This window comes from Equus asinus, chromosome 7, assembly GCF_041296235.1.
Source record: "Equus asinus isolate D_3611 breed Donkey chromosome 7, EquAss-T2T_v2, whole genome shotgun sequence".
NCBI classification, from domain to species: domain Eukaryota; kingdom Metazoa; phylum Chordata; class Mammalia; order Perissodactyla; family Equidae; genus Equus; species Equus asinus.
The window spans coordinates 105,169,445-105,188,881 of NC_091796.1; the positions used below are offsets into that span (position 1 = coordinate 105,169,445).

Genomic DNA, 19,437 nt, shown 5'->3' on the forward strand with positions numbered 1-19,437 from the left:
CCACAGTGACTGAGTGGGGCATGGATGGTTCCCCTAGGAAGGGTGGATGCTTATACCAGAAAAAGGGCCAGTAGACACCGGGCAGGCAGTAGGACCCATGGCGTTGCAAGACAAAAGACAGGTGCGCTCGTGGGAGCCAGCACCCGCTCACCAAAACCATTCATTCTTTTACGAGTTCTTAGACTCACAGGATCTGCGCATAGTGAGGCCGGAGACTGGGCGAACCTTGATTTGGAAAGGCACGTGACACTAAAGAGCCCAGGCCTTTAGAACCTTGGGGATTTCGTCTCATCCTTAGTTTGCAGAAGAGCAGGAACCAGCCCCAGGTCCTCGTGCTGCCAGAGTCTCAGGCTGTTCTTGTGAACGTAGAGAGAGGTGTCTACTGGGTGATGTGGTCCAGCTGGCTGACCATGGCTTTTTGAAAATAGCCCGCAACTCAAAGAATTTATGATTTACTCTCAAAGTGGGAATGCTCTCTCATGGCCAAAGGGCATTATACTTAGCATTCTTCTGTTCTACAAGTTAAACAAATTGGTGACATTACAGAAGGGAGGTCTGCTCGTCCAAGCTGTAGATGACCCAGAGTTAGAAGAGCCAACCTTTCTTCCATCTGTCTTTCCATCCATCTGTCCACCCATCCCTTCTATCTATTCCTTCATTTACCTAGCAAATATTTATTGAGCTGCTAATATATGCCAGACCCTGTTCAACACACTGGGAATATAAAAGTGAACAAAACAGGCAATTAATATTGTCCTTACCCTCACGGAGCTTACATTTTAGTGGGAAAAGCAGACAACAAACAAGCAAGCAAATAAAATAAATACGTTAGCAAGTAATGCATGCTCTGAAGAAGAGCAGAGCCGGCTGAGAGGAAGGAGAGGGATGGCAGCAGTGTTTAAGTTGTGTGGTTCGGTGAGTGCCTCTGCGTAGAGACTTTGGTGAGCCCTGTGGCCGTCTGGGGAGGAGCGTTCTAGGCAGAAGGAAGGCAGATGCACAGGCCCCAGGGTGGAAGCATCTGATGTGTGTGAGGAGCAGCCAGGAGGCCACAGTGGCCAGAGTGGAGATGACACGGGATCTGTGCCAGGTGTGACGGGATACCATGGCGGAGTTTTCGGCGGGGGAGTGGTGGGACCTGACCTCTGATGCAGAGGACCACTCTGGCTGCTGCGTGGCGGCAGATCGTGGGGCTGAGCCGAGGCCACAACACCAGTTTTGAGGCTCTTGCAGGGGTGGAGGGGAGAGGTGATGGCAGCCCAGCTGGCGGTGGTGGCAGCAGAGGCGATGAGAAGTGGCTGGATCCGGGCTGTATTCTGAAGACGGAGCTGACAGGTGAGCTACCCGGAGGTGGGCGGCGAGGTGGTAGGTCTTGTCTCGGAATGAGGTCCAGTGTCGTGATGCTGTCAGAAGGGCTCTGGCTCCTCTGACAGTCCTGCACTGCCCACCATTGGACAGGCTCCACCACCTTCTGGGGACCCTGCAGGCTGCCAAGGGCTCATCTCCACTCTGTGGGAGGGTGGGCCTGCTGACCTCCGGAACCCGGGCTTCCAGCTCTGTGCATTCCTCGGCAACCTCTGTGATGTGTCTGGCTCTTAATCCTTTTTATTGTATGAAAAGTCGTCTTTGCCCTTTTTCATCTTCTGTTGACATTTAAAACTCCTTCCCTTTGTTCTGACCTTATTGAATAGAATAATTTCTTGGAACTCTCTGTATAATGAATGCTTGTGTACTTACAGATTCTGATCAAGTTTTCCTTAACCTTTACTTTGAGGGACCTTGCATCATGTGATATAGAAAACATTTTAGGAAGCACTTAGGAGTTTGGTGTAAAATGAAAATACTGCTTTAGCTCTCACTATTTGTGCAAGCGCGAGCCCCCTGTAACACAGATAGCAGCTGAGGTACCCTGCCAGTGGAGATCGAAGTGAAATTGCCTCAAACTCCTATGCCATGTATACCAGGAACCCTGCAGTCTTCCCGGGCTCTCTGCAAGTTTCCTGAAGCTGGCAGGGGTTGGAGGAGTAGTGTGGGAGGGGTCATCTCCTCACATCATTCCGGGCTCCCCTTTCAGCCTGCAGTAAATGACATCAATCTGTAGATCACCAATGGCCTTCTTGTCATCTCTGTGACACAGTGACTCACCCACAGAACAAGTACTCCAATCTCCTCACTCTTTTAAATATCCCTCCCAGAAGGCTGGGTGTGGGGGGATTTTTGCTAAAGTATTGGGGTCACAGAGTATGTGTATGGCAGGCATGAGGGTTGGGGTGAGGAGGTGGAGTGATGTATTACTTTCTTTACTGCACAGTAGATGCTTAAAATTGGATATGAGATTTGGTTTCTAGTCATGAAGAAGCAGTTCCTATCAGACTAACCTTCCCACAGCTGACCACTATAAACTGTGTGTAACAATAGCAACAACAAATACCTGAAGGTGTTAGAGAGCAACAAACAGCAGGCAGACCCTGGAAGGGAGTCTGCTCTTACAAGATGGAAATGGCACTGGGTGAGTCTTCTGCTTTTGTTCTCTGCTTGAGGGTAGACTCTAGGCAGAGCAGCTAAGAGTTGGATAGAAAACCTGCAGTGTTACTGGCTTGAAGAATGAGAGGACAGAATTTGGGACAACCGTAGCAGCTGGAAAGTGAGGAGAGAAATCTCAGAAAGGAAAGAATCAGAGAGGAGGAGCCACAAATTCCGTGTACAGTCTCTGCCCAAATCGCTGGATGGCTCCTGGGCCCATGCATGGGGCAGACTCTAAGCTCAGCTAAGGATAAGAGAACTGAATAGAAATTTCTGCTTCTGCACACAACAGAGGAGACAGAGTTTGAAATGTGAGTAGAGCCAAGTTAGCTGGCTGTTTAAAAAAAATCAATGTCCTTTGGAGAAACATAACAGAATCCAGAGTTTACACAAATAAATTTTGTAATGTCTGGTATTCCACCCAAAATTACTCAGTATAAGAAGAAACAGGAAAAAGTGACCCTTATTCAAGAGAAGGCAATCAATGGAGCTTGTCTCCAAGATGATCCAGATGTTGAAATTAACAGATAAGTATTTTAAAACAAGTATTATAAATATGCTCAAGGATACAAAGGAAAATATACTCACAATGAACAAAAAGATAGGAAATCTCAGTAGAGAAATAGAAACTACAAAGAAAAAACAAATGGAAATTCTGTAACTGAAAAATACAGTATCTAGAATAAAGAATTCATCATTTGGACTCCACTGCAGAATGGAGATGACAGAAGAAAGAGCCAGTGAACTTGGAAATAGAGCAATCATTCAACCCGAAAACAGAAAAAGAACAGGGGAAAAAGAACAGATACTCAGGGACTTATGGACAATATCAAAAGATATTTGTGTAATATATATTGTAATAATGTATGTGCAATTGGAGTCTCAGAGGAGATGAGAGACAATGGGGAGGAAAAACTAGTTGAAGAAATAATGCCTGAAAACTTCCCAAATTTGGTGAAATATGTACATTTACAAATTCAAAAGGAAAAAAAAAAATCCTGCAAGGTTTTTTTTGTCCCCAAACAGGACAAATGCAAAGAAAAATCACACCTAGGCATATCATAGTCAAACTTCTGGAAACCAAAGATAAAAAAGAAAATCTTGGAAGTAGCTAGAGAATAATGAGTGTCACACAGGGAATAATGATATGAACACTACTGACCTCTCATCAGAAGTAGTCCAGAGACAGGGCATTGGCATCTTTAAAGTGCTGATAGAAAAATAAAAATATGTCAACCCATGATTCTGTATCCTTCAAGAATGAAAGTGAAATGAAGACATTCTCAGATCAATGAAAACTAAGTGAGAATTCATTGACAGCAGACGTGCACTGCAGAAATGTTAAAGCAAGCTCTTCAGGATGAAAGAACATGATGCCAGATAGGAACTAGATCTTCAGGAAGGAATGAACAGACTGGAAATGGTAAATACATGTGAAAATACAGAAGACTATTTTCTCCTTTTAAGTTTTTAAAAATACATATGACGATTTAAAGTGAAAATTATAATATTGCACTGTGGGGTTTCTAAGATATGTAGACATCATACATGTGGCAACTGTGGAGTACAGGATGGGGCTTGGAAAGAATTATGGTCGCAAGCTCCTTACATTTTACGTAAATGATACAATATTAACTGTAAGAAGACTTTAAAATGTTAAAGATGTGTAGTGTAACCCCCAGAGCAACCATTAAAGAAATAATGTAAAGCATTATAGCTAAAAGGCAATAGATATAATGTAATTCTAAAAAAGTCAGTTATTCCGAAAGAAGGCAGTAAAGGAGGAAGAGAGGAATAAAAGGGTAAAAACAGTAAACAAATAGCAAAGTGGCAGATATAAATCTGCTCATATCAACAATTACCTTAACTGTAATGGACTAACCATTATAACTAAAGGAGATTGTCAGAATGGATACGAGGGCAAGACTAAATTATAAGCTGTCGACAAGAGGTACACTTTCAGCAAAAAAGAAACAAATAGGCTAACAGTAAATAGACAGACTAAAGAGATTCCATTCAATAGTAAGCACAAGGAGACTGGAAGTATTGTAAATTACAATCAAATAGACTTCAAGATGAGGGGTATTACCAGAGATAAGAGGGACATTTCATAATGGTAAAAGGATCGATGTATCAGGAAGACGTAACAATAACATATGCACCTAATAGCAGACTTTCAAAATACATGAAATTATTTTTTATACAATTAAAGAGAGAATAAACAAATCCAGAGTCATAGTTGGAGATTTTACTCCCTGAGTAGTTGATAGAAGAGCTAGGCAAACCAGTGAAGAGAGAAGATGTGTATGACACTATCAACTACCTTAACTGACATTTACAGAACACTATATGTAACAAGTGCAGGATACATATAGAACACAATATTTATACATGTTAAATATGTTATGTATATAGTATTGCATAACAAGTGCAGGATACATATAGAACACTACATATATGTTAAATATGGTGTGTATATATATAGTATTATATAACAAGTGCAGGATACGTATAGAACACAATATTTATACATGTTAAATATGTTATGTATATAGTATTGCATAACAAGTGCAGGATACATATAGAACACTACATATATGTTAAATATGGTGTGTATATATATAGTATTATATAACAAGTGCAGGATACGTATAGAACACAATATTTATACATGTTAAATATGTTATGTATATAGTATTGCATAACAAGTGCAGGATACATATAGAACACTACATATATGTTAAATATGGTGTGTATATATATAGTATTATATAACAAGTGCAGGATACGTATAGAACACTACATATATGTTAAATATGGTGTGTATATATATAGTATTATATAACAAGTGCAGGATACGTATAGAACACTACATATATGTTAAATATGGTGTGTATATATATAGTATTATATAACAAGTGCAGGATACGTATAGAACACTACATATATATATGTTAAATATGCTGTGCATATATATATATATATATAGTACTATAAAACAAGTGCAGGATGCCTATAGAACACTATATATGTTAAGTATGTTATATATGTATAGTACTATATAACAAGCGCAGGATACATACACTTTTCAAATTCAAATAGTACTTCACTAAAGTAAGCCTTATGCTAGGACATACAGGAAATCTTAATACATTTAAAAGGATTGAAACGACACAGAGCCTAGTCTCTGATCACAGTGGAATTAAATTGGTAATAAATAATGAGATAGTGAACAGTAGGAACGACTCGGTGAACATGCGGCAGTTAAACCAGACACTTCCAAACAACTCGCAGGGTCTTGTGCTTTTGGCAAAGATGGAGTAGTAGGGACCAGATTTATGCTCCAATCTTCAACAGTTAAAGACTGGACAAAATGTAAGAAACAACGCCCTCGAGGTCTTTATGCTAAGTGAAATAAGTCAGATAGAGAAAGACAAATACCATACAATCTCTCTTATATGTGAAACCTAAAAAAAAAAAAGATTGATAGATACAGAGAACAGATTGGTGGTTGTCAGTGGCAAGGGGTTGGGAGATGGGAGAAATGGATGAAAAAATTTAGGAAAAAGTAAAAAGCCTAACCAGATCAGAGAGGTAAAAGATTTCTTCCAGGCTGGGGATGAGAACTGCTTTCCATTAATTTAATAAAAATGACACAGAGGAGCCAGAGTCAAGACAAAAAAATAATTCAGAAATTCTAAGTTAGAATTGATCAGTAGGTTAAGAATTCTTTAAAATTCAAATGAGCTTTCAACATTTGTGCTGTTTGCTGGGCTTAAACAGAGGAAAACAAAGAACGGCAACAACAACAAAAGAAACAGTGGTTTTCAGACACTGAACACCAGGCAGTGTAGACAGCGATCCCTGAGAGAGGGGAAACAGAATGAGGCAAGCCCTACGATTGCTCCGGCTTACTGCCTGGCAAGGGTTTCTAGACTGTAGCACAGGGAGGAGAAACCAGATGGGTCCCAGTAAACTTCCTGAGTTGAGGAGACAAGCTGGGGGTGCTGGAAGGCCAAGGCAGCTAGCGTTCTCAGGACACAGCACTGGAGATTAGAAGCTGCCCAGGGGGAAAGCTCCAGAGATCTTCAGGCTGCTCCCCCCAAGTCTTCAGTGGAATGCCGATCGACACATGTGTTTGAGGAGGCTCCTCGAGGTGGGGAAAGAACCACTCAAAAGGAACAGGCTGAACAATCCCCAGCGCTCACAGGGCCGAGAGCAGTTCCTGTTCCCACAAGCCAGAGTGGAGAATGTCAGAATGCACAGAGGTATTGCCTCAGCAGCGGTGGAAAATAGCTCTAAACCAAACGCTGCTTTGGCCTCTCCTGTCGGAGCTTCAAAACTGTCCTGGCAAGGAGTGAACTGTTTCCAAGTAATTTAACTGTGTCCCAGAACAAACCTCGAGAGCTTAGAGGAATACAAAAATATAGAAATCCACTAAAGTAAAATTCAGTGTCTGACATCCAAACAAAGATTACAGGGCATACAAAGGCGTAGAAAAAAACGAACCATGATGATAAGAAAAATCGATCAACAGAAACAGACTCAGATGATACAGTGAGTAGATGAGAACGTTAAGCCGCCTGTTAGACTCCCTGTATGCAAAAAGGCAGAGAAAAGCGTGAGCATGTTAAGGAGAGACATGGAAGATGTAAGAAAGATCCAAATTGAACTTCTAGAGATGAAAAAAAAATGTTCTTAGATGAAAAATACACTAGATGGGATTAACAACTGATTAGAATCTATATAAGAAAAGGTTAGCAAATTTGAAGCCGTAGTTGTAGAAACAATCCAAAATGCAATACGGAGAGCAAGCAGCTTGGGGAGAAAATGGACAGAGCATCAGTGAGTTGTGGGACACCTTCAGGCTCCCCCAGTATGCACGAAATTGGAGTCCTCAAAGGAAGGGGGGCCAGGGAAATATTTAAAAGAAATAAAGGCTGAAAGTTTCCCAAATTTGGTGAAAATTAGAAACCCACAAATCCAAGAACCTCAGTGAACCCCAAGCATAAGAAACATGAAGAAAAAAGTTCACCAAGGTACATCAAAATGCAATTTTTATAACCCATAATAAAGAGGAAAATCTTAAAAGCAGCTGGAGAGGGAGAAAAAGTCAAATCACATGCAGGGGAACAAAGATGGGAAAGATAGCAGAGTTGTTACTGGAAATAATGCCGGAGACGGTGGAACAACATATTTAAAATACTGAAAGGAAAAAAACTCTAAAGCACTGTTAACCTAAAATTTAATACTCAGCAAAATATCTTTTAAAAAGAAAGGCAAAATGCTTTTTCAAACATTTAAATGCTGAAGTAATTCATCACCAGCAGACCTACTCTATGGGAAACGTCAAAAGAAGTTCTAGAGGCAGAAAGAAAAGGACATCTGATAGAAATCAGCAACTGTACAGAAGAATGGTGAGCAGCAGAAATAGTAACTATGTGAGTAAATAGAGATACTTTTGTTCTTATTAAAATAGCACTTTAAATGATGATTGACTGTTTAAAGTAAAAATAATAACAATGTTTTGTGGATTTTATGACATATGTAGCTGTGAAATGTATGATGACAATGTAAAAGACGGAGAAGGGGAATGGTGTATAATGCTGTTATGGTTCTTAGAAGGCAGGTGATAATATTATTTGCAGGTAGACTGTGATAGGTTACAGATGTATGCTATAAATCTTAAAGCAACTAGTAATAAAACAAAGATTTGTGGTTAGTAATCTAACAATGAGAGATAAAATGAAATAACAAAAGATAGTCTAGAAGGCAAAAAAAAAAAAAAAAAGGAAAAAGGAAAGAAAGAACAGATGAGAGAAATAGAAAGCAAAGAAGATTTAAACCAAACCATATCAATAATAGATGAAATGGTCTAAACACCCATTTAAAAGACAGAGATTGTTAAGTTGGATGGAAAGTCAAAACCTGATTATATAATACCTTCAAGAAAGCCACTTTAAAGACACAAAAAGTTAAATGGAAAAGAATGGAAAAGATATATCAAGCTAATAGTAATTTTAAAAAAGCTAGAGTGTCTATATGAATATGAGACATAGAAGATTTCAGAGCAAAGAAGATTAGCAGGGATAAAGAGAGCCATCTTATGATAATAAATGGGTTAATTCGTCAATGGAGATAACATGGTACATAAACATAGATGCATAAATATTTAATACCTAATAAGAGAGCTTTAAAATACACGAAGCAAAACTGAGAACTGGAGAGTGGAGAAATAATCAAATCCACAATTATAGCTGGAGGTTTCAGCACCCCTTTTTCAATAATCAATAGATCAAGTGGACAGAAAATCAGTAAATATATAGAAGACTTGAGCAACCTTATCACCCAACTTGGCCTAATTGACTTTTGTGGAACACTCCATGAATCAGCAGCAGAATGCCCATTCTTTTCAAGGGTACACCTGGAGTGTTTACCAAGATAGACCATGTTAGAGGCCATAGAACAAGCCTCAGTAAATTTAAAAGGAATGAAATCATTCAAAGTGTATTCTCTATTGGTGATGAGATTAAATTAAAAATCAATAACAGAAAGATATCTGGAAAATTCCCAAATATTTAGAAACTAAACAACACACTTCTAAATGACCCATAGGTCAAGGAAGAAACTGATACGGATGTTAGAAAATATTTTGAACTGAATGCAAATGAAAACGCAACATATAAAAATTCGTGGAACATAGCTAGAGCAGTTCTCAGATGGTAATTTATAGCACTAAATGCCTATATGAGTAAGGAAGAAAATTTTGTATCAGTGATCTCAACTTCTACTTTAAGATACAAAAAAAAGAAGAGCAAATTCAACCCAAAGTAAGCCAAAAAAAAAAAAAAAACAAAAACAAAAACAAAAAAGAGAGAGAGATAAAGATGAGCATAAATATCTAAATAATTAAAATAGAAAACAGAAAAACAGTAGAGAAAAATCAGTGAAACCAAAAGCTAGTTCTTTGAGATCAATGAAAGTGATGAACATTTAGCCAGACTCATCAGGAATAAAAGAGAAAAGGTACAACTTACCAATGTTAGGAATGAGAGAAGTGATTTAATTACAAATTCTGCAGATATTAAAGGGGTACTAAAGCAATGTTACAATCAACTTTATGCCAATGAATTTGACAAATTAGATGACATGGATAAACCCCTTGGAAGACCCAAACAATAAAAACTCACTCATGAAGAAATAGATAATACTCAAAGCTCCATATCTCTTAAAGAAATAGAATTCATGATTAAAAACCTTCTCACAAAGAAAACTCCAGGTCCAAATGACTTCACTAGTGAATTCTACCAAAGGAAGTAATAGCAATTTCTTAGGGGCTGAATTGCATCTTTCTCAAAACTTATATTTTGAACTCCTAACTCCCAGTTCTTTAGAACATGTCTTTATTTGAAGATGGTGTCTTTACAGAGATAATCAAGTTAAAATGAGGGTGGGCCATTAGGATGGGGAGATTTGGAGACCGAAAGGCATAGAGGGAGAATGCCATGTGAACGTGAAGATGGCCGCCTACAAGTTGAGAGGAGAGCTCTGGAACAGACCCTTCCCTCACAGCCCTCAGAAGGAACCGACCCTGCCAACACCTTCATTTCTGACGTTTGGTTTCCAGAATCAGGAGATAATACATTTCAATTGTTTAAGCTACACAGTTGGTGGTGGTTTGTTATGGCAGCTCTGGGAAATTCATACATAATTTCCTACAAACTATTCCAGAAAATTGAAGAGGAAGAAACACTTCCCAACTCATTCTATAAAGCCATCATTACCCTGATCTCAAACCAAGAAAAAGACATCATAAGAGAAGAAAGTGACAGACCAATATTTCTCATGAACATAGGTACAACATTTTAAATAAAATTTTGGCAAATCAACTCTGTACGTACATATGTAAGTGTGTGTATGTGTATTTATTATATGATGACCAAGTAGAATCTGTCCCGGGAGTGCATGGTTAGCCTAATATTTGAAAATCTATCAATGTTATTCGGCATATTCGTGAACTATAAAAGAAAAACTATATGATCATTTCACTAGTCACAGAAAGAGCTTTTGACAATATCCAACATTCATTCCTGATTAAAAAAAACTTTCAGCAAACTAGAAATAGAAGGGACTTTTCTCAAACTGGTAAGGGGCATTTATGAAAACATTAGCTCTAGAATCATACTCCACTGTGTACAAGACTGACTGCTTTCCCCATGAGATCAGAAACCAGGCAGGGGTGTCCACTCCCACTGTGTCTGTTCAGCATTGCACTGGAGATTCCAGCCTGTGCAATAAGGCAAGAAAAAGAAATAACAGGTATCTGGATTGGAAAGGAGGAAGTAAAACTATCTTTATTTACAGACAACATAATTGTCTCTGCAGAAAATTCTACTGAATCTACAAAAAACCTCCTAGAATTAAGTTAGTTTAGCATGGTTGCAAAATTCAAGGTCAATATTCAAAATTAATTGTATTTCTGTGTAGTGGAAATGAAGACTATGAAATGAAAACTTAAAATACCATTTACTATATCAAAATATGAAATAATTAGGGATAAATTTGACAAAAGAGGTGCAAGATTTTTTCACTGAAAAACTACAAACCATTGCTTCTAGAAATTAAACAAGAACTAAATAAAAGGAGAGGTATATCGTATTCATGCATTGGAAGACTCCATATTGTTAAGACGTCTCCCCAGATTTGTCTGTAAATTTGATGCAGTTTCAGGCCTTGAACACACACACCGTGAAGGATTCCCAGAGCTTTTGCAGGCAAACAGCCTGGTGAAGTCTTGTGCACTGGCTGCACAGGCTTGTGCCGAGCTGGGTGAATCTGAGAGTGATCTCTAAAATGACTTCCTGGGGCAGCAGGGGCTGTCAGGAGGTGGAGAGGAGGCCAGGAGCCAGGGCTGAACTAGGAGGGTCCCCGAGGCAGGAGCTGGCAGGGCAGGGCCAAGTGGGAGGCAAAGGGTCCCCCAGAAGTCTGACAGCCGTTATCTCCAGGTGGTGGGATTATGGATGACTTCCGTTTTCTTCTTCGTGTTTCTCTGTTTTGTGTTTTTTTGCAGTGCGTGCTTATTTCCAGTGTCATCAGAGAAACAACAATCCTGTAGTTGATTTTTATGGGATTTTGCTCTGTGCACTTCTGTATAATTTGAGTATTTTATAAGGAGATTATATTTGTTTTATAATAAAAAACAAAAGGCAGCCAAATAGGCAAGAAGAGCATGACCTGTGGCTAAAGGACTAGGTCCTAAGAGACTGTGAAGAACTCCTGTGGGGCCACGGCTTGGGAACCAGGACGTGGAAACCACAGTCAATGTGGGACGCGCAGTGACTGCACCACATTTTACTAGTCGTGTTCTTTCCAAATGTGACTTCTGCTGGGCACATGGGATGTCTCGAGTTAACACATCAAGTCATCTTAGAACGTCTGACGGAAGACTTAACCCCTTAATTCCATGAAGGCAGATCCGGATCTCTAATTACTTAATTGAAAAAAGGTACACACTTCAGGCTGCTGCCGAGTCTGGGAATTAATCTTTAAAACCTGACAATGAACATTAAATTCAATTAGGGAGAGCGATTAGCAAAGATTCTTCTCTCCTCCGCCCTGGGTAGCTTTGAGATGTGGCTGACTAGTCCGCATTGATTCTGATGCTATCGCTGTGTATATATCAACCAGGGGAGCCAAGTATGCATTTTCCACTTCAGAGAGGAGTTATCGGGCAATTTACAGATTGATGGATTTCCTTAAGCACTCCATGGCTGATTCAGGAGGCCTCCTGGCCAAGAATTCAAACATCCTGGTGTGCTGCTTTTGGCCTTGGTGCCAGAGTTCAGCTCTCTGCTTTCGTCTTTCTTTGATTAAGACCATGATCCATCCTTCTTCCTCCTCTTCCTTCTCCTCCTCCTTTTCCTGCTCTCGCTCCTCCCCTGTGCCCCCTCCCCTTCCTGCTCCTCCTTCTCCCCCTCCTCCTTCCTTCTCCCCGTCTTCCTCCTCGGCCTTTCCTTTCTTTGCCCTCTTCTCCTTCCTCCCTATCCCCTTTGCTGTCTTTTCTCCTCTCCCCTCCACACCTCCTCTTCCCTCTCTTTTCTCCATCGCTCCTTCTCTCCCTTCTTTTTTTCCTTCTCCTCTCCCTCTTCATTAACATTTTTATTTTAAATTATGAAATATCTTAAACATACTCAAAAGTATAGAAAGTAACATAACAGACGCCTGTGTAGCCAGCATTCAGATTGTAGGATCCAGGTTCTGGTCCCAGTTCTCATCCCGTCGACCTCTCAGCAGCATTTGACCCTGTTGATCACTGTCTTCTCTTGGCTTCCAGGACACTCCGCCTCTTCTGTTTTCTCTCCCACCTCATTGGCCTCTTCTTCTCAGATTCCTTTTCTGGTTTCTCCATAGCGCCCCCACCCCGGCCCTGGCTGTGAACCCTGGGCCTCCTCTCAGCTCCGTGTACATTTGTTCCCTTGGAGAAGCTCATCCAGCTCATGACTGAAACACCGTCTTTGGCAGTGACTTCCAGAGCTCAGCCCCGACTATGGGCCTCTCTTCTGGACATCACACTCGTGTATTCACTGGCCTGCTCTCTGCCGTTCAAAACCGAGCTCCTCGTCTTCCTCCCTCAGACTTGCCCCTCTTGTTGGCTGATGCACCCCTGCAACTCCTTTCTTCTTGGTGCTCCGGCCCAAACCTCGGGAGTTGTCCTGGGCTTTTCTCTTGCCCTCCTACCCCACCTTGCACCCAAGGACATCTTGTTGGCTCTGCTTTCCAAGCGAGGCCACTTCTCCGTTGCCTCCACCTGGTCCAAGCCATCCTCTCTTCCCTGGATTCTTGCAGAAGCCCCTCACCATCTCCTTTGCCCCTCACACACAGCGGCCCAGGTAGCCCTGTTCCTGTCTAGAAGGTTCTTCCCCAATTTCTGTCTAGCTCCCTTCCTCAGCCCTTCAGGTCTTCCTGCAGCTGCCTTCTCTGAGAGTCCCTTCCTGGTCACCATTTCAGCCCCTTTTCTTGACCTTTTGGCCCCTTCCCGCTTTCCTTTTTTGGAACTTCAGTCTTTATCACCACCTTATGTACTATATAGATCCTGCTTGTCTTGTTTCGTGTCTGTCTCCTTGCCTAGAATGTAAACTCTTTGAAGGCAAGGGGTTTGTCTGATTTGTTTACTGCTGAACAATGCCTGGCTGAGAGCAGGGACTCAGGAAATGTTGGTTGAATGAATGAATGAGTCTCACGGTGGAAACGTTTGGGCTTACTTGCTCCAGAGCATATTGCCTCTCTGTCTCTCTCCCGTCCTTAGAGAAGGTACAGCGCAGCGATCCAGCTCCCTTACCCCGAAGCCCCCCCCACCCCCCGCGCTCCCTCTGTTCCCAGGAGCGACCACCCTCTCCACACATGTTTTTCTAGTCTTACTAAAAATTCACAAATAAACACAATAGAGTTTTGCTTTGTGTGTGTTTTTAAAATTGTGGCGAAGTATACATAACATAAAATTTACCATTTTAACCATTTTTAAGTGTATGGTTCAGTGGCGTTAAGTACATTCACATTGTTGTGCAACCATCACCACCATCCGTCTCCAGAACTCTTTTCATCTTGCAAAACTGAAGCTCTGTCCCCATTAAACACTAACTCCCCATTGGCCCCTCCCCCAGCCCCTGGCACCCACCATCCTACTTTCTGTCTCTCTGAATTGGATTGCTCTGGGTACTTCATGTAAGTGGAATCGTACAGTATCTGTCCTTTTGTGACTGGCTTCTTTCACCTGACATAATGTCCTCAAGGTTCATCTGTGTTGTAGCATGTGTCAGAATTTCCTTCCTTTTCAAGGCTGAATAATGTTCAGTTTATGGATATACCACATTTTGCTTGTCCATTCATCCATCGATGGTTGGGTTGCTTCCATCTTTTGGCTCTTGTGAATAAAGCTGCTGTGAACATTGGTGTACAAACAGCTCTTTGAGACCGTGATCTCAACTTTTTGATTGTATATATACAAGTGGAATTGCTGGATCATATGGTAACTCTATGTTTAATTTTTTGAAGTACGGCCATGCTGTTTTCCGTAGTGGCTGGACCAGTTTGCATTCCCACCAGCAGTGCAGAAGGCTTCCAATTTCTCCCACTTCCCCACCGACACTTGTTCTTTTCTTTTCTTTTTTTGAAAGAAGCCATCCTAATGGGTGTGAGGTGGTTTTTTGTGTGTTTTTAAAACTTAGATGGCCTCGTCCTGCATCCATGCAGCTTGTTCTCTGTACTCAATATTATGTTTTTACTGTTAGCTGTGTTAACCCTCTCGATCTAGTTCTTTAACTTTATTTTTTCCATTAAAATCACACTGGTACATAGTTTTGATGCCCGCTACCCTTCTACCATGAATTCCCACTCCACTTTGAAGTCTTCTGGATGTTTCCTCTGTTATTTCTGCCCATATTTCTAAATGTAAATGTTGCTGTTTCTTGGTTTTTCAGCTTGAGACCCCAGCTATCGGTCCCTATTAGGGAAGAAAGGAGCCGAGCTGTCTTTGTGTTCTTTGAAGGCTGCCATTGGCCTGTTGTGTTCTTAAGCTTAGACACTGACATGTGCCCAGGAAACATGCCTCCAGAGCCCTGACCCTTTGCATTTGAGAGCCTTCAGCACGTGGTATGATGAGTTTCCCATCTTGAAAGGGAGGGTTGTCTCTAGGCTCAGGTTTGTGGATGTGTGTGGGTACATTTTGGGTTTTTCTCTTATTAAGGAGATGAAGCTGGGGTTCCCTGACGTTGCTGAGGAGCCCCTGACTCTTGCTGTTAGGAACCGTATGCACTGCAGTTGTCAAGCAGCATCATAGTTCCTGCTGTGCGCCAGCCACAGTGCTGCGTGCTCCGTCCTCACTTGCTCCTCCCCGCTGCCCTCCAGACAGGACTCTTCTCTTCCTGACTTTACAGAGGAGGAGACTGAGGCCCCGAGAGGCCACGTCGCATGACTGCCAGCAGCAGCATCACGTGGGAGGTGCTTGGCTGCAGGTGCCATCCCTGATGGGGGACGGGAGCATCCCCTTCTTCCTGTGGTGACAGGGAGGGTAGGAGACCAGCACTGCTGAGCACCTCCACGTGCCAGGCCTGGGGCCAGCCCGTCGGCTTGTGTGGTGGTCGGCGGAGTTTCCTGGGAGAGCTGGTGAAGAGCTGGACCAACCCCCTCATCCATGGGATGTACGGTCCTATAGCTGAGGACTTAGAAAGATGTTTCAGACGTCATTAAGTGTCCTCAGAGCTTTCCGCCATGAGCCTCATTCCCCCATGGAGAGCCGTGGTGGGAAAGAGGGACGGTACCTTCTCTCCCAGAAAAAAGAAGAGTTGCCCTTCAGGAGGTATCTGCTCTTTGCCATTTGTAAACACAGGTGTGGCAGGCTCTGTTTTGGATCTTGGTCTTAAAGCAGGATGTGTGCAGATCGCCTGGCCTGATGCAGTGTCCACTGCAGGGCTCAGACAGCCCCTTTCAGAAGACAGATATCGGAGATGCAGGCGAGATGGGGCTAGCACTGTGAGTGGAGAGGACGTCTTGGTGGTGAGCAGGTGTGGAGCGGGTGTACAGGGCGGGTGGCAGAGCCGCAGCATACAGACGCTGTTTTCTGTGGGTTCCCTTAACCCCAGGAAAACTTTTGGGAAAAGCTCCCCCTCAACTTGCCAGCCCCAGGCCTATCTGTTTCTACGAGGACAAGTTTAACATCTACATATTGTCTTGGTGGTAAAATAACGGGAATCTAGGCCCACCGTGGGGCCCTTTCCCTATGCAGAGGGCCTGAGCCTAGCCCCAGGGTCCGGGCCCCAGTTTGTGATGTCCGGTGCTGTGTTTGCCTCCTAGGTGTGGAACGCTGTGGACTCAGGGGGCTGCTTGCAGACCTACTGCCCGCACAGCGAGGCCGTGCGGGCTGCCCGCTGGTCTCCCTGTGGCCAGCGCATCCTCAGTGGGGGCTTCGACTTTGCCCTGCACCTAACAGACCTCGAAACAGGTATGTTCCGCTGTATCGTTACCTGAGGCGCCCCCTCCTCAGAGCTGGCGACTGAGCTGGCTCTCTCAGTGGGGAAGCTTCTCGGGGTGTCTGCAGCTGCATCCGGTTTCAGGGCAGTGGGATGTGGGCCTCGGGACAGGCTCACATCGGAGCCTGTCCTGTCACATAGAAACACACTCACATGAGTGTGTTTCTGGGCCCTTTGCCTGGAACCAAGACCCTCCATGGAGGGTTCGAGGTGGGCCTCTGCCAGCTCACCCAGAGGACAGAGCCCCAAGGTTGTCTCAGCTCCAAGCTGTGGGGCTGGATAAAGAGGTGGCTTTTTAATCAACTTCTGACATGTAATTTGTACTGAAATAGATTTAGCTTTATCACAGTGTCCTTTGGTTGGAATCAGTTTAGAATTCCTGTCAATTCATTATCGTTGAAAGGCTGTAAGGAATGATTCCAGCTCATAAGGAAAGTCTGCAAACGAGTCCTGCTTTAATGCCCGCACTGAAAAGGCATTTGGGTGAGATGGATTTGTGCTGGTAAATCCTAAGGGGACTCTTAACAAGCAGGGCGAGAAGGAGAGAGAAGTCGGTGGAAGGAACTTTCCATTACTGAGCACTCCTGTGCGACAGGCCCCGTTAGCACCTAATGTGGCTGCAGCCCTGAGCGGGGTTCAGGTGAGGACAGAGCCAGGAGCGGGTAACCGGGTCCCACCTCTGCCCCTGACTCCTAGTCCGGCTGCTTTCGGCACCCACGCTGCCTCCTCCTCCCTGGGCTCCTCCTGGGTCTTGGTTCTACTGGGCACCACCGCCAGGGCCAGGAGGGGAAACCAGAGGTCATGCCAGTCCCTGGGGCGTCCCTTGAGACCCGCAGGCAGCCCCCGCCTGCCTGGCCCAGCAGTGGTGGTGCTGGGGCCTGTGCCCCTCCCAGGGCCTGGCAAGCAGGAGGTGATGACTCAGTCCACATGCACAGCTCCTCCCCAGCAGCTGGGAGGTGCAGGGAGGGAGTGCGGCGGGTGGTCTGGGGTACCTGTGGGGTGTGTTTCATACCTTGAATGTCCTCATCTCCTTCTGGGCCACTGAGGGGTGGCCTTGAAGCTCCGCTGACTGAGCCCCATGGCTCTCAGGAGGGCCGGTGATGAGACTGGTGATGTGTCAGTGGCCAGTACTGTACCACAGGCTCTGCGCACGATATGTCGCTCCTCCCCACAGCTTGCTGCCAGCCATGGTTCTGCCCATTTTACAGGCGAGGAGACTGCGGCTCAGAGGGCGGAGCAGCTTGCTGAGGCCTCCCGCTGGTGCATGGCCAGCAGGGGTTTGGAGCCATATCTGTGCAACTGCAAATCTCGTGCCCTTTCCACGGTGCTGAGCGTGTGGTGTTTTCTTCTCAACAGAGGGTTTCCCCAGCTGCTGTGTCTCACTGAGAGTCCCACAGGGCCCATGAGGGAGCCACGGCTCGGGGAGTTGGATGCCACTTGGTGATGGTGGCACCCACTGTCCCTGATGGTGATGGTCAGTGATGATGGCAGCAGGTACTGTCACCGAGCACCCTCTGTGTGTTAGGCCTTCCTCTACAGCCTTACATATGGGATCTCGTTTAGGCCCCACTCACCTTTGAGGCCGGTGCCACCAGAGTCTTCTCTTCACACACTGGCCCAGAGGCGTAAACCAGAAGTGGCAGAGCCAGGATGCACATGGGTCTGCCAGGCTCCAAAGCCTGTGCTTGACCATCACACTCCATTACCTGTGTGTCCAATAAGCCAATAAGTTGGAGTCACAGGTGTGCAAGACCTGGGACCCTCCCTGGAGAAGCTCACGTCTGCTGGGCAGACAGAGGTGCAGAGAGGGTCCCAGGTGGTGGTGATGGAGCAGACAGAGGAACTGTGAGCACATCTAGTCTGGAAGATCAAGGAAGACTTCCTGGAGGAAGTGGAACCCAAGCTGAGGCAGAAATTCAGGGGACAGAGAATCGGGGTAGAGGAGGCGTGGTTGAGAAGGAGGGAAGTGGGTTCTCAGCAGATGGAACAACGAGGACAGAGTTGTCACAGGAACATGAGGCTTGTTATGGGTCTGGAAGTGTGGGGTGCAGGGAGCTGGGGGAGGTGAGTCTGGGGGTGCAGGAAGGGGAGCCTGAGCTTCATGCAGCTCCCCGCCTGTGGGGGGCGCATTCTCTAGGCCCTGCCCTCACTCCAGGGTCACTGAGCGCCCTTCCTGTGCCTCCCGCCCTCGGAGGGAAGAAATGATGCTTTTCACTTGCTGGCGATGCTGTCGGCTTAATCCACGTTCATTTGACGACATTAATGGATTCCTAGTGGCTCTGTCTCTCCATCTATCTTCTCAATCAACAGATGTTAAGCAGACACTGCCGTTGTGTGTGTGGGTGTGTGTGCGTGTGGTGGGACTCTGAAGTTTTCAGACATGCAGAGTCTTCCTGCCTGACGAGTCAGGGCCTGCAGCAGCAGGTGGCAGCAGGGCCCGCTGCTGCGTGTGGAGCAGGAGGGAGTCAGGACTGGATTTGCACTCCAGGCAGCCGTCCCTGGTAGCTGCAGCTGGTGGGGTGTGACCGAGGCCCAGTGGAGAGCTGGAGGAGGGAGGTGGGGTGCCTTGCCTGGTTGGTGGTACTGTCGTTGGAGGGAAGCTTGTCTGACCCCAGGCCCAGCGTACCCCTCTGCTGCCGTATGTGTCGGGTGGTACGGGAAGGCGCGGCCCCCGCCCTCAGGGCTTTGCCCTCCCATTAGGGAGGGGATGGAAGACTTTTCCACTCCACCTCTCTGCTGGGAATGGCGCTGGCCACCTGGTTCACCTGTTGAAGGCTGGGTTTCTTTCCTTCAGGAGTTACTTATTGAGCACCTGCTATGTGCATGTCCTGGTGCTAGGGCTACAGTGGTGAGCATGTTGGATGTCCTTTGTCCCTTGGGGGGTAGGGTCGAG

At 44.6% G+C, this 19,437-nt stretch overlaps 1 protein-coding gene across 5 annotated transcripts in view; it reads left to right on the plus strand.

Annotated features, from left to right (window-relative positions):
- Positions 1-19,437, plus strand: part of WDR25 (WD repeat domain 25) — a 138,362-nt gene that overhangs the window by 67,021 nt on the left and 51,904 nt on the right. For 4 of the 5 annotated variants that reach the window (XM_044774323.2, XM_044774324.2, XM_014854559.3 and 1 more), the window contains exon 3: positions 16,369-16,516. The exons of the other annotated variant lie outside the window; for it this stretch is intronic. In XM_044774323.2, the coding sequence (XP_044630258.1) occupies positions 16,369-16,516 (148 nt within the window). The remainder of the gene's footprint in view (positions 1-16,368; positions 16,517-19,437) is intronic. 5 annotated transcript variants of the gene reach the window in all.